At 60.4% G+C, this 10,757-nt stretch overlaps 1 protein-coding gene across 3 annotated transcripts; it reads left to right on the forward strand.

The window, feature by feature from the left end:
• The first annotated feature begins 420 nt into the window (after positions 1–420).
• On the forward strand, positions 421–10,330 carry CREB3L3 (cAMP responsive element binding protein 3 like 3). Of its 3 annotated transcripts, none has more exons than XM_067558177.1 (10): positions 421–556; positions 3,803–3,942; positions 4,358–4,655; positions 5,886–6,004; positions 6,730–6,867; positions 7,470–7,576; positions 7,974–8,042; positions 8,522–8,606; positions 8,999–9,095; positions 9,931–10,330. In XM_067558177.1, the coding sequence occupies exons 2-10, from the start codon at positions 3,808–3,810 to the stop codon at positions 10,290–10,292; spliced, it is 1,410 nt and encodes a 469-aa protein (XP_067414278.1). In that variant the 5' UTR covers positions 421–556; positions 3,803–3,807; the 3' UTR covers positions 10,293–10,330. The 3 variants fall into 3 exon arrangements, with proteins under 3 accessions (XP_067414278.1, XP_067414272.1, XP_067414289.1); XM_067558171.1 differs by having other exon boundaries at positions 3,806–3,942; XM_067558188.1 differs by having other exon boundaries at positions 3,806–3,942; positions 6,733–6,867.
• Positions 10,331–10,757: the final 427 nt, after the last annotated feature.

Genomic DNA, 10,757 nt, shown 5'->3' on the forward strand with positions numbered 1-10,757 from the left:
TGGCCTCAGAAGGCCGGAAAGGCAGCATCAATGTGTTTATGATGCAGGATAAGATAAGGGGAGGAGTCCAAGGCAATATCTTCTGAATGCCCCGAGATTATTTCTGACACCCATAAAATATGTTTAATGCTGATGCGTTGGTCTGACAAAAGGGAAATCGTTCCTGGAAGTGGGTGAGAGTTCACAGGGAGACGGACCAGGTGGGGACTTTGCACCGACGGGCCAGTGCCCATCCTGGATTGGAGAACAACAAAAACATCTTGGCAATAGTTACCCGGCTCACCCCAGCCATCACCACTCCCCCCCAGTTGTCAATCATTGTAGAGCCCTTCAGACCATGGCCCAATCAGAACCTGGGAGGGTTTTGCAATCCTCGAGGCTATTTCTGCTCAGTTGGAGTTTAAACTTTGCCACTAAGTGAAAGAAGCTTTGGGGAGAAGGAGATAGAGAGAAAACTAATCCCAAGCACCAGCGCTTCTCGGGGTTCATCGGGAACCCCCAGCCACAAGCCTGAAGCAGTAGAAGCCCTTTGAGTGGGACTTGGCTATAGACAAAGGTGAGTCCATGGGTTTATTTCTGCAGAAATCTGTCATTTTGGTCTTTTCCTCGCAGCCTACGTCTGGCTACCAGTGCAGCACAAACAACAGGACAAAGGTCAGGGCAGGGGGAGAGAGACGTTCCCTGGCCAAAGAGTGATTTAATAATAACCGATTGGTTTTCATAGCATATTAATTAGCAACTTCCCACCCAAATTCAAGCAGCTGCCTGAGAAGGTCTGCCTCGGGCTGGGTTTTTTTTTCATTGTATTTTTCAAACTCACCATCAGACATTCCCTGGTATTTGGAGTTATCACAATAAGCGCCGAGTCCAGACCCAGTCACTGAATATCCGTCTGATACCTACAAAATGTGGTTAACGCTGATTCCTCCTTGTTTATTAGGGCCAGAACTTTCACAAGAGATGGGTCCTAGGTGATACGATAATACAAATAAATCATCATCATCAGTCCCCATTTGGGCACCGAAATAAGTAGCCTTCCCAAGAGCTCTGCTGGTCCTTTGTGGCGTAACAGGGACTGCAGGGGCTAAGATTTGGAACATCTCTCTTGTATTTAAGTACCTACAAGGGAGCTGAGCTCTTTTGAAAATCTGGCCTCATAGCTACAGAATGCGGCTGGCTGGGAACTGATTTTTTTGGTAGCTGCAAAAGATTTGGATGAAAACCAAAAGAGATTTTGCCAGCAGTTGCCTTCAGAAGTTTTCGGGGGTTTGTCGCAAAACTGAAAAACGTTGGCCAGCCAAAACCCAACCAAAAACGTGGAGTTTCTGGCCAAGCAAAGGGGTTGAGTTGCAGAAAATGGAAACATTTTCAGGCCTTTCAACGAACGCCCCCAAATCTCTTCAAAATTGGCTGGAAAAGTTGTTTTTCATCGAAAATCTGTTGGGAACAAAAAGGGTCACCAGCGTTACTGCAGAGCCGAAGGTTTGTGTTGGCAGAAATAAAGAATTAAGGAGCCACAGTTTGCTCTAGGCTGGTGTTGACTGGGAGGAGGTCTACTGCAGTCTGTGGGTCTGAGCCCCCTCATCTTTGTGCGAGCCCTGCGTTGGTGCAATTCCACTGAGTTCAGATTCCTCCTGGTGAACGACACGAGCGAGCGCAGAATCAGCCCCACCGGCTCTGGATTCACACCAGGGAAATGAGAGCCAAATGTAGGGGCGGATTTGGCTCATAAGATCAGTTTCACATCCGCTGTCCCTTCCCCCGGGTGAGGGGAAGGACCCAAAGTTGAGTCGCTCTTTTCTGGCTCGCTCTGCGGGCAGCCTAAAGAGAGAGATGGGGTGTCAGCTGAGAGGCACTGAACTTGAGCCCGGTGTTCATGTGGCATTTCGTGCCCGCCCATGCCCCCCCTGCCCCGTTGGTGGGCAGCCCTAGAACTCTGTGGAAGGCCGAGCTGTGGGGCAGGAGAAAAGGTACAGCCATGAAATCACCCCAGCTCTGTCGCTGTTTGGTGAGTTCCAGGCAGGGCTCAGCTCCGGGTTCCTGATTGCAAGGAACCAGTTGCTCATTATTTCGGATGGGCACAGAAGAAGCCCAACACACAGCCCTGGGCCCCCGATCCTTCGCTTCCCCTTTCTCTGCTGCCCAGTCACCTCTCCTCCTAATCTCCCAAAGCGACCCTCTAACACCGCCCACTCCCAGTCCTCCACCCGCCTCCGTCTGCTTTGGCTGGAGCCACCAGAAAGGTCTCTGCAGGCCTTAGACTATCCTCTGCCGTGGCATGGGAGGTGGCGAGGATGCTGCAGGTTTCATGGGGCCTCTTGCTTTGCCTCTCTGAGCCCAGCCAGGTCCCTGAGACAGCAGGGCGGGGTACTGCGCTGGTCTGGACACTTCTCTCCAGCCCAATGCGCTCTCCCTGAGGCTGGGATGGCTGTCTCCTCTAAGTCAGTGGTGCTTCCTGACAATCCACCTGGGAAGGGAAGAGCATCATCTCCTCGTCTCCAGAGGCTCAGCAGGAGGGAGTCTGGCACCTGCCTGTTTCCAGAGACCCAGTGGATGGAAATGGCCAGGGACCCAGCAGGGGAAAGCCCCCTGTGTTTGCTCCTCTCCAAAGGCCCAGCAGTGCAAGCAGTTTGGAGGGACCTGTATTAATCACAAGTTTGGCACAGGTGACCTCCCTCCTGCATGGCAGGGATGGAGGATGGGGAGGCTCAGAGCTATCCAAATGCAACCCCCGACCCAACAGAGCGTTGCAAAGCAATAGAACTGACCGTAGCCACTTAGGACTTCTGTGGGGTCCCTGCACCGCTCCCCACAGCCACTGGGAACTCCAGCGTCGCAGCTGGGAGAGAATTCAGCTGTGCAGTGACATTTCCTGTCTCTTAAGCTAATGGAGACTCTCCCTGAGGTGCTAGCAGTAGAGAGGCTATGATACACAGTGCAAGCATTTGGATTCCATCCACTAGTACTCGTGCAGACATATACACGCATGCATACGAAGACCCCTCTGCCCGATTCTTTGTGTCTACACAACAGCCAAGATTTTCAGCAGCCATTAGAGATTTTGGGTGCCCAACCTGAGACGCCTTAAAGGAGCCCGACTGTCAGAGGGGCGGGTGCTCAGTGCTTTCTGAAAAGCAGCTCCTTTTAAGGTGACTTAAGTCAGCCCCCAGAATCATTCATTCCCTTGGAAAATATTGGCCTGTCTTTCCCTAAGCCTGGGCCCGGAGTGAGCTGTCCCGGGCCATCCCCTGCCCACACTTCCTTGGGGGAGCGCTGTAATGTTGTTCCCTCCCAGCTGGAGGCGCTGCTGGAGATGCAGCCATGGGGGTAGCAGAGGTTCAGATGGAGAGAAAAGCTGGAGGTTCAATGTCCAGCAGTAAATGTGGCCCTGGTCAGGCCGTGGGGGGAATAATGGGGAAACCCAGCCGCAGAGGCCTCGCTGGGGTCCATGGCCAGTACTGAGGGAGAGGGAAAGGACCTGAATGCTTTCCTGCTCCCCTTGGATGGACGCCTCCGCTTCCAGGCCCGGGGGAAGGGCTGGTGGGGGTGGATCTCCATCCCAATGCTGGGAAATGGCGGCCTGGGAGACCTGACACATGCCAGGCAACGACCTGATGAAACAGAGAGAGGAGGAGCTGGGGTGGGGCGGTGATCCCCAGGGAAGCCAGGCCAGGGGGGATTCCCCCTCCCATCCCAGCTCTCACTATATCCCTGAGTTCTCCGCTGAGACTGCCCTTCCAGCTCTCTGCACCCCAGGCTTTGCACCCCGGCTCCTGGCATGACGGTGCTGTCTCTCTCCCAGCAGACATGGCCTCCAGCTGCCAAATGGGCAGCATTGACAGCTTGGAGCTGCTGGACCTGCTCTTTGACCGGCAGGACGGGATCCTTCGGAACGTGGAGTTTGGGGGCCGCGCGGCCGGCTGGCCCGGACTGGAGCAGAGCGTGAGTTCCCCTCCAGCGGAGCTGGGGCCAGCAGGGGAGGCAGAGGCATGCGGCTCCCAGTGCTAAGGAGGGAGGCCCTGGCCCTGGCCCCGGCCCCGGCCCCGGCCCTGGTCCTGTCTCCCAACCAGGGGTTCCCCTGGGACAAGTCACTGGTCAGTCAGACCAGCGCAGTGCACGAGTGCCAGGATCCTCTCCCCACCCCCGGGTGCCCTGAGACCCCCACCCCTGCGACTGAGCGCACAGGGAGCCCCACCCCACGCACTAACACTGAGAGCCCCGGTTCCAGCCCCACCGCCGCCCCGAGGCGGCTCAGGCTGTGGCAGGGAGTGCCCAGGGCCAGGCCGACGCCATCCGTGCCAGGCTTCCCCCTCCCGTGGGTGACTCACCCCTGGTTTCGTTTCCATCTCTTCTCCAGCAGCTGCCCTGTGCCCTGGAGAACGAGGATTTCCTCAGCTCCATCCTGGGCTCGGGCGAGTCCGGCCTGGACTCCCCGACCTGGTCCCCTGCAGCCAGCGACAGCGGCATCTCCGAGGACCCGAACTCCGACCAGCTCGACAGCCCCCAGCACTACATGGCCACAGGCAGCCCCGAGGGCTACTCGGACGGGGGGCACAGTGAGCCGGCGCACCCCTACCCCAAATCCGGCCAGGCCCCGCCTGCTCCGAGCCTGTCTGGGGCTGAGCTGCAAGAGACTGAGGTCTCCATAGATCTCGGTGAGTTCCCCCGGAGCCAGGCTCCTCCGGGGTGCGGAGCTGGGGGGGGCTCAGTGGGGATCACCGGGTGCGGAGTTGGGGGGGGCTTAGTGAGGATCCTGGGGTGCAGAAATGGGGGGGGCTCAGGGGGGATCCCAGGGTGCAGAGCTGGGGGGCTCAGTGGGGATCACAGGGTGCAGAGGGTGCAGATCCTGGGGTGCAGAAATGGGGGGGGCTCAGTGGGGATCCCAGGGTGCAGAGCTGGGGGGGCTCAGTGGGGATCACAGGGTGCAGAGTTGGGGGGGGCTCAGTGAGGATCCCAGGGTGCAGAGCTGGGGGGGCTCAGTGGGGATCACAGGGTGCAGAGTCGGGGGGGCTCAGTGAGGATCCCAGGGTGCAGAAATGGGGGGGGCTCAGTGGGGATCCCAGGGTGCAGAGTTGTGGGGGCTCAGTGGGGATCCCTGGATGCAGAGTTGGGGGGTTCAGTGAGGATCCCAGGGTGCAGAAATGGGGGGGGCTCAGTGGGGATCCCTGGATGCAGAGTTGGGGGGTTCAGTGGGGGTCCCAGGTGCAGAACTCGGGGAGTCCCTGGGGCCTGGGCCCCAGACGGCTATGCACGCGCGGGGGCTGAGCTGAGCTCCCGGTGCACACAAGCCCGTCGTGCGTGGAACTGCAGCGCGGGTGACTTTTGCCGGTAAAACCTTGAGTCACCAGCAGATGGCGGTAAATCCCCCTGGTTGCAGCAGTCCCTGGGAAAGCAGGGCCGTGCAGCTGGCAGGGGGGAGGAGGGGCAGGCTGTCAGCTGGAATCCCCCCCCCCAGTCCCAGGTGCTGGAGCTCCAGGCTCGGGGCCTGCATTTAGGGTGACCAGTTGTCCTGATTGTATAGGGACAGTCCCGATATTCGGGGCTTTGTCTTATCTCGGTGCCTCTTACCCCCGCCCCCATTTTTCACACTTGCTCTCTGGGCACCCCAGGCCCGATGACTGGCCGGGTGACTGGCTCCCACAGGGCGCCCAGGTCGGCGGCTCTGCACAGGGGCCAGGGATGAGCCCCAGGGCCAGCCAGGCAGGGGTAGTCGGGCCCAGCAGCAGAGGACAGCGCGCGAGGGGGCGTCTTGCAGGGACTGGGGGGGCAAAGTGGATTGTGGCGCGGATGCCAGGGCTAACACGCCTGGACAGGAAGCTGGCCCAGGCCCTGCCACAGGGCACAGATCACGCTGACCCCGTGTCTCCCCTTGGCCTTCATCGCAGACATGTGGAACCCTGGGTTTTTCTCGGAGAAGAGTCGGGACCTGCCTGCCTCTGCTCAGATCGCAGCTTCCTGCACGCTGACGGTGAAGGACCTGCTGCTCTCCAGCAGCTGTGAGATGGTGAGGGCCTTGCCTTCCACCCGCCCACCCCCAGCCACTCTCCGTTCATCCGGCCATCCCACCCGTCCGTCCCCACCCACTCGGTAGTGACTGGATTGCTGGAGGTCAAAGAGCCTGATTGCCGCTTGCCCTGCACCGTGCGCGGTTGTTTGCACCCGTGCAAAGGGAGGTCAAATGTCCCTGGAGCCGATTGGGGTGTTTCACAGCCCCTTTGCCCTCCCTGTGCAGGGCAGCACAAGCTGCAGGGCATCGGTTCATGTTCATCATGGCTTGGGTTGGCGCATGGGAACCTTTGGCACAAATAACTGGCAGGTGCCGTGAAAAGCTTCCTCCACTGGGGGCAGTTCCCGCAGACCTAAATCCATTCCCATCATATCCCTGCTACTCCAGGCCTGGGCTGCCCCCACAGCTATGATAGCACCCCTCAATCCTGGCCTTGCAGCCCTACCCCCCCCAGCTCTGCCAGTGCCCCTCAATCCTGGCCCTGCAGCCCTGCCCCCCCAGATCTGCCAGCACCCCCTCAATCCTGCCCCTGCAGCCCTGGACTTTTCTGACCTCCCTAAAAGCTCTGGTTGGGTGTAAGGTTTGCAGAGAGGCCAGGTGGGTTCCTGTCCCCTGGGGTTGTCCCCCCAGCTGTGCGGCCAGGCGCCCGGAGCAGAACCCGGGGGCAGCCACTGGGTGAAGGACAAAGGGCTTCCAGGGGTCACACATAGATGCCCTTGCAGCAGCAGCAGCAGATGATGACCCCTGAGCTTCTGAGACCGAGCCACGGACACTGCCAGGAGCTGGTACTGACGGAGGACGAGAAGAAGCTGCTGGCCAAGGAGGGGGTCACGCTGCCCACCCAGCTGCCCCTCACCAAGGTAAGGAGAGGTCAAGGGACAGGATCCCCCTGGGTCACCTTCACAGCTGAGCCGTCTCCTTCCCATGTGCATGGAGGGGAGGGGAATGGGGGGAGCCAGGCTGTGGCGTGGGGGGAGTGAATGGCCCATGGGGGTGGCTTGTAGGACAGGTCTTGGTGGAGGGCTCGACCCCGGCGGGACGTGGGTTATTCACACAGGAGAGACTGGAGAGATCAGCCCTGGGGAGCTGGGGGAGGGCAGAGGGGCGGCGGGGGCTGCAGTGGGAGGACCTGGCTTGTTCGCAGTCCCCTTAGAACCTGTGCTGCCCGCTGGCCCATCTCACCCGAGGGAGCATGTCCTGAGGCGGGAGCCCAGCAGGAGGAGTCAGGACCTGAGCAAGTCACGGCCCCTCTTGGTGCCTCAGTTTCCCATCTGGGGTGGGGTGTCAGCTGACCACTGCCTGCAGAGCACTCCAGTGAAAGGGGCACCCAGGGGCAGAGTATTTGCTATTCTGTAGGGCCACAGGGTGGTTGGCTGAGGGCTGGGGGTGGGGAGGGAAAGGACCCAGCCAGGGTGTCCCAGCGCCAGTACGATGGGCCGGGCTCTGCCCTTCTCCCTGGCAGTACGAGGAGCGGGTGCTGAAGAAGATCCGCAGGAAGATCCGCAATAAGCAGTCGGCGCAGGAAAGCCGGAAGAAGAAGAAGGAGTATATTGACGGGCTGGAGAGCCGGTGAGACCCTCGCAGGCCCCCCACCCTCCTCGGGGCCCGAGTCCCCGGTGCCCTGCAGCTCGTGCCGTCATTTACCCCAGGGCGGGGATGTTGGCATTTGCTCCCACAAGGTGCAGGCGGTGCAGACTCAGGCCCTCTCCCTAGACCGGGGGTGGGACGCAACGTGCGTGAACCGTGCCGCCCTGTCAGAGACGGGAACCTGCTTCGTGGCCCCGCCTACTTCCCACCAGCCCTGCCCCATGGTGCCATCTCTACCCCGCACCCCACTTCCCATCTCAGTCCTGCCCCAATGTCCCACCTCTGCCCCGTGCCCCCAGTTCCTTTCTGCCCCTCCCCCCACCCTCCGTTCCTGTCTCAGTCCCCCACCTGCTCATGTCTCCCCCTGGTTCTCCCCCAGGATGTCAGCCTGCACGGCTCAGAACCAGGAGCTGCAAAGAAAAGTGCTGCACCTGGAGAAGCAGAACTCGTGAGTCCGGCCCCTGCTCTGACGGGGAAAGCCCAGCTCCCTCCTGCTGAGGGGGGGCAGGCACTGGCGGTCTCCCCCTTACCCCGAATACCTCGGTGACCCAGCTGTGAACCAGACACTCAGACCCCCAGGGACGCCTCTTCCGGCCTTGGGAGTGAAAGCTCTCCAGAGCCCCACCGCAGACGGCCCTGCTAGCTCCCGCCTGGGCCATCAGGGCAGGCTTGTTCCCTGCACTCGGCCACAGGACGTTGGCCATCCTAGCCGTGAACGGAGATGGGCCCCAGCGGCCCATTTCCACCCTGCCGCACCCTGGCAATGGGGGTGGGCGCCGTTTGCATCGGGAGCTTTGAGCCAGGCCCATCTCTAGTTCTAAACGCGCCGCATGATGGCTCTGCCCGGGGGGGCCCATGCTGCATCCCGCTGGGGTAGAGTTCCCCCATTCAGTGCTTGCCTGTGAGCAGGGTCTTTTCCGCTTCCAGGTCCCTGCTGGAGCAATTGAGGAAACTCCAGGCCCTCGTGGTGCAGTCAACCAGCAAAGCCGCCCAGACGGGGACCTGCGTCGCGGTGCGTGGAGACACACGCCGTCCCTCTCTCCTCCCCCAGGCTCTCTAGCCATCTGATGCCCCAACAACAATGAACGGGGCTGATGGATAGACAGACATTGGGGTATGAATGGGGTTGGATGAATGGATGGACAGACAGACATCGGGGTATGAATGGGGATGGATGAATGGATGGACGGACAGACAGACAGACATTGGGGTATGAATGGGGATGATGGATAGACAGACAGAGACTTGTGCCTTGCCCTCAAGGTCCCTATGGAAGTTGAAGTAGGTCCACTGGCTGGTACCAATGTTCCCCTCCTCTTGCCCCCATCACTCACAGACGGGGGAGCGCTGGGAGACCATGGCTCTCGGGGGCCCAGCTGACAGCTCTCTCCCTCCGGCTTGCAGGTTCTGCTGCTTTCCTTTGCCCTGATCGTCTTCCCCTCCATCAGCCCCTTCGCCTCCAATAAAGCGGAGCCGGATGGTGACTTTGGGCCGGTGAGAGGTATGTGCTGGCAATGTGCAGAATGCAGTGGGAGTCCAGGGGTCCGGAACATGCCGCCTGCCCCATGGCAGCTAAGGGGTCTGCACAGATCTACTTGCAATGGATTGTGTTGCGCTTAGGGTCTGTGACTGGGAGACGGGGCAGCCGGCTTCCAAGCCCAGCTCTGCCATGACTCTCTGGGTGACCTTGGCCAAGGCCCGTCCCCAGGTCTGTGCCTCAGTTTCCTTGTCTATAACACGAGGAGGATACTGATGTGAGATGACATCAGTGGAGAGGGAAGCAGGGCTGAGATTAACCCCTTGTCCACAGGCAGCGCCCCTGTCCCTGCCATTCAGGTGCTGTGCCATCGTCTCAATCGGGGCTTTACATTAAAAGTGAATTAAAATTCCCTTTTGCAGGAGTTAACCCCAGTGGCCAGTCTAGATGCTAACCTGGATAATCCTGCCTCCCTAAATGCCCCGTGAAGCTTTGGCTAAACACAGGTTCTTTTTCACTTCCTGTCCCACAGAGCACCGCAGCATTGCTGTTAAAACAGTTGCCGCGTCTCACCCCAGAAGTGGCTGCCTTTCAGCACTGGGTGCACACGATCCTGGGGCAGCAGTGCTGTGCGCTATTACACAGCTGTCCCGCTCCGCCCCAGAGGTGGCTGCACTGCAGTGCTGGGTGGAGCAATTTCCATACTTTGTAAAGAACTGTTAAGTGCGAGATGAGTCTCCCAACTTGGGGGGGTCAGGCAGGGAGGGGGACACTGCAGTTGCTGAATGGTGATGGGTCTCTGTCACTGGGAGATGCCCCATTGACCGGTCTTGTGTCCCCTTCCCCAACCTCGTGACAGTCTTCTCCAGGTCTCTCCATAACGACGCCTCCTCCCGGGTCATCTATGCCCTGATGAAAGACGTCGACGAGAACCCCAAGGAGCCGGAGAGACCTGTGCGGACGGAGTACGCCGGCGAGGCCCAGAGCCGGCCCCAGAGCGAGCCCCAGGGCGTCCTCCGCAAATTCCTCAGCAACCACGTGCTCGCCAGGCCCCAGGCTGAGGCTCCCAACAGGACAGGGGCCCTGCCGCAGGACGGACACTCGGACTTGGAGGGGCTGAGCCACGACGGCCCCATCCCGGAGCACGGCCTGGCCTCGCTGGCCTGGACAGAGCCCAGCCAGCCCAGCCAGGCAGTGCTGGAGCCGGCCGATGAGCTGTGAACGCCCCTCCCGCCTCCTCCCCCTCACACAGTGACTGAGCCAGGGTGGGAGGGCTGGGAGCCACGGGCCCCGGGCTCCATCCGGGGGGGGGGCACTGACAGGAGTGGTGCTCTCGGGGGCCTGCCCGGGGTGCGGGTGGGAGGCAGAGCGTGTGTGGTGAGAGAATGGGGGGGTCAGGTTTGCCGGCCCTGCAGCGAATGGATGCAGCCACTAAGCGAAGGGTGCCTGGGGGGGGGAGGCATTTCACCCAGCCCAGCCCAGAGCTGCAGGGAGGGGAGGGGAACGAGAAGCCCCATCCAGCCCTCCACCACTCCAGGTTGGGGCTCCATCGTGGCCTGCGAGCCCGGTGCTCCCACCCGGTCCCCTGTAGAATCCACGGGCTGGGAGGTTTTCCTGCTAATCGCCTTTACTGCCCCCCACCCCGGTGACGTCCCTCTGGGACTGCAGACGTTTATCCCGGCCCCA

This window comes from Emydura macquarii, unplaced genomic scaffold (assembly GCF_026122565.2).
Source record: "Emydura macquarii macquarii isolate MOO-44397 ecotype Brisbane River unplaced genomic scaffold, CSIRO-AGI_Emac_v2 contig_306, whole genome shotgun sequence".
NCBI lineage: Eukaryota > Metazoa > Chordata > Testudines > Chelidae > Emydura > Emydura macquarii.

Coding starts and splice junctions, on each gene's coding strand:
- CREB3L3 (XM_067558177.1), top strand. CDS start 3,808: ATGGCCTCCAGCTGCCAAATGGGCAGCATTGACAGCTTGGAGCTGCTG. Junction 6,005..6,729: donor TCTCCAGCAGCTGTGAGATG/GTGAGGGCCTTG, acceptor ATGCCCTTGCAG/CAGCAGCAGCAGATGATGAC. Junction 6,868..7,469: donor CCCAGCTGCCCCTCACCAAG/GTAAGGAGAGGT, acceptor TCTCCCTGGCAG/TACGAGGAGCGGGTGCTGAA.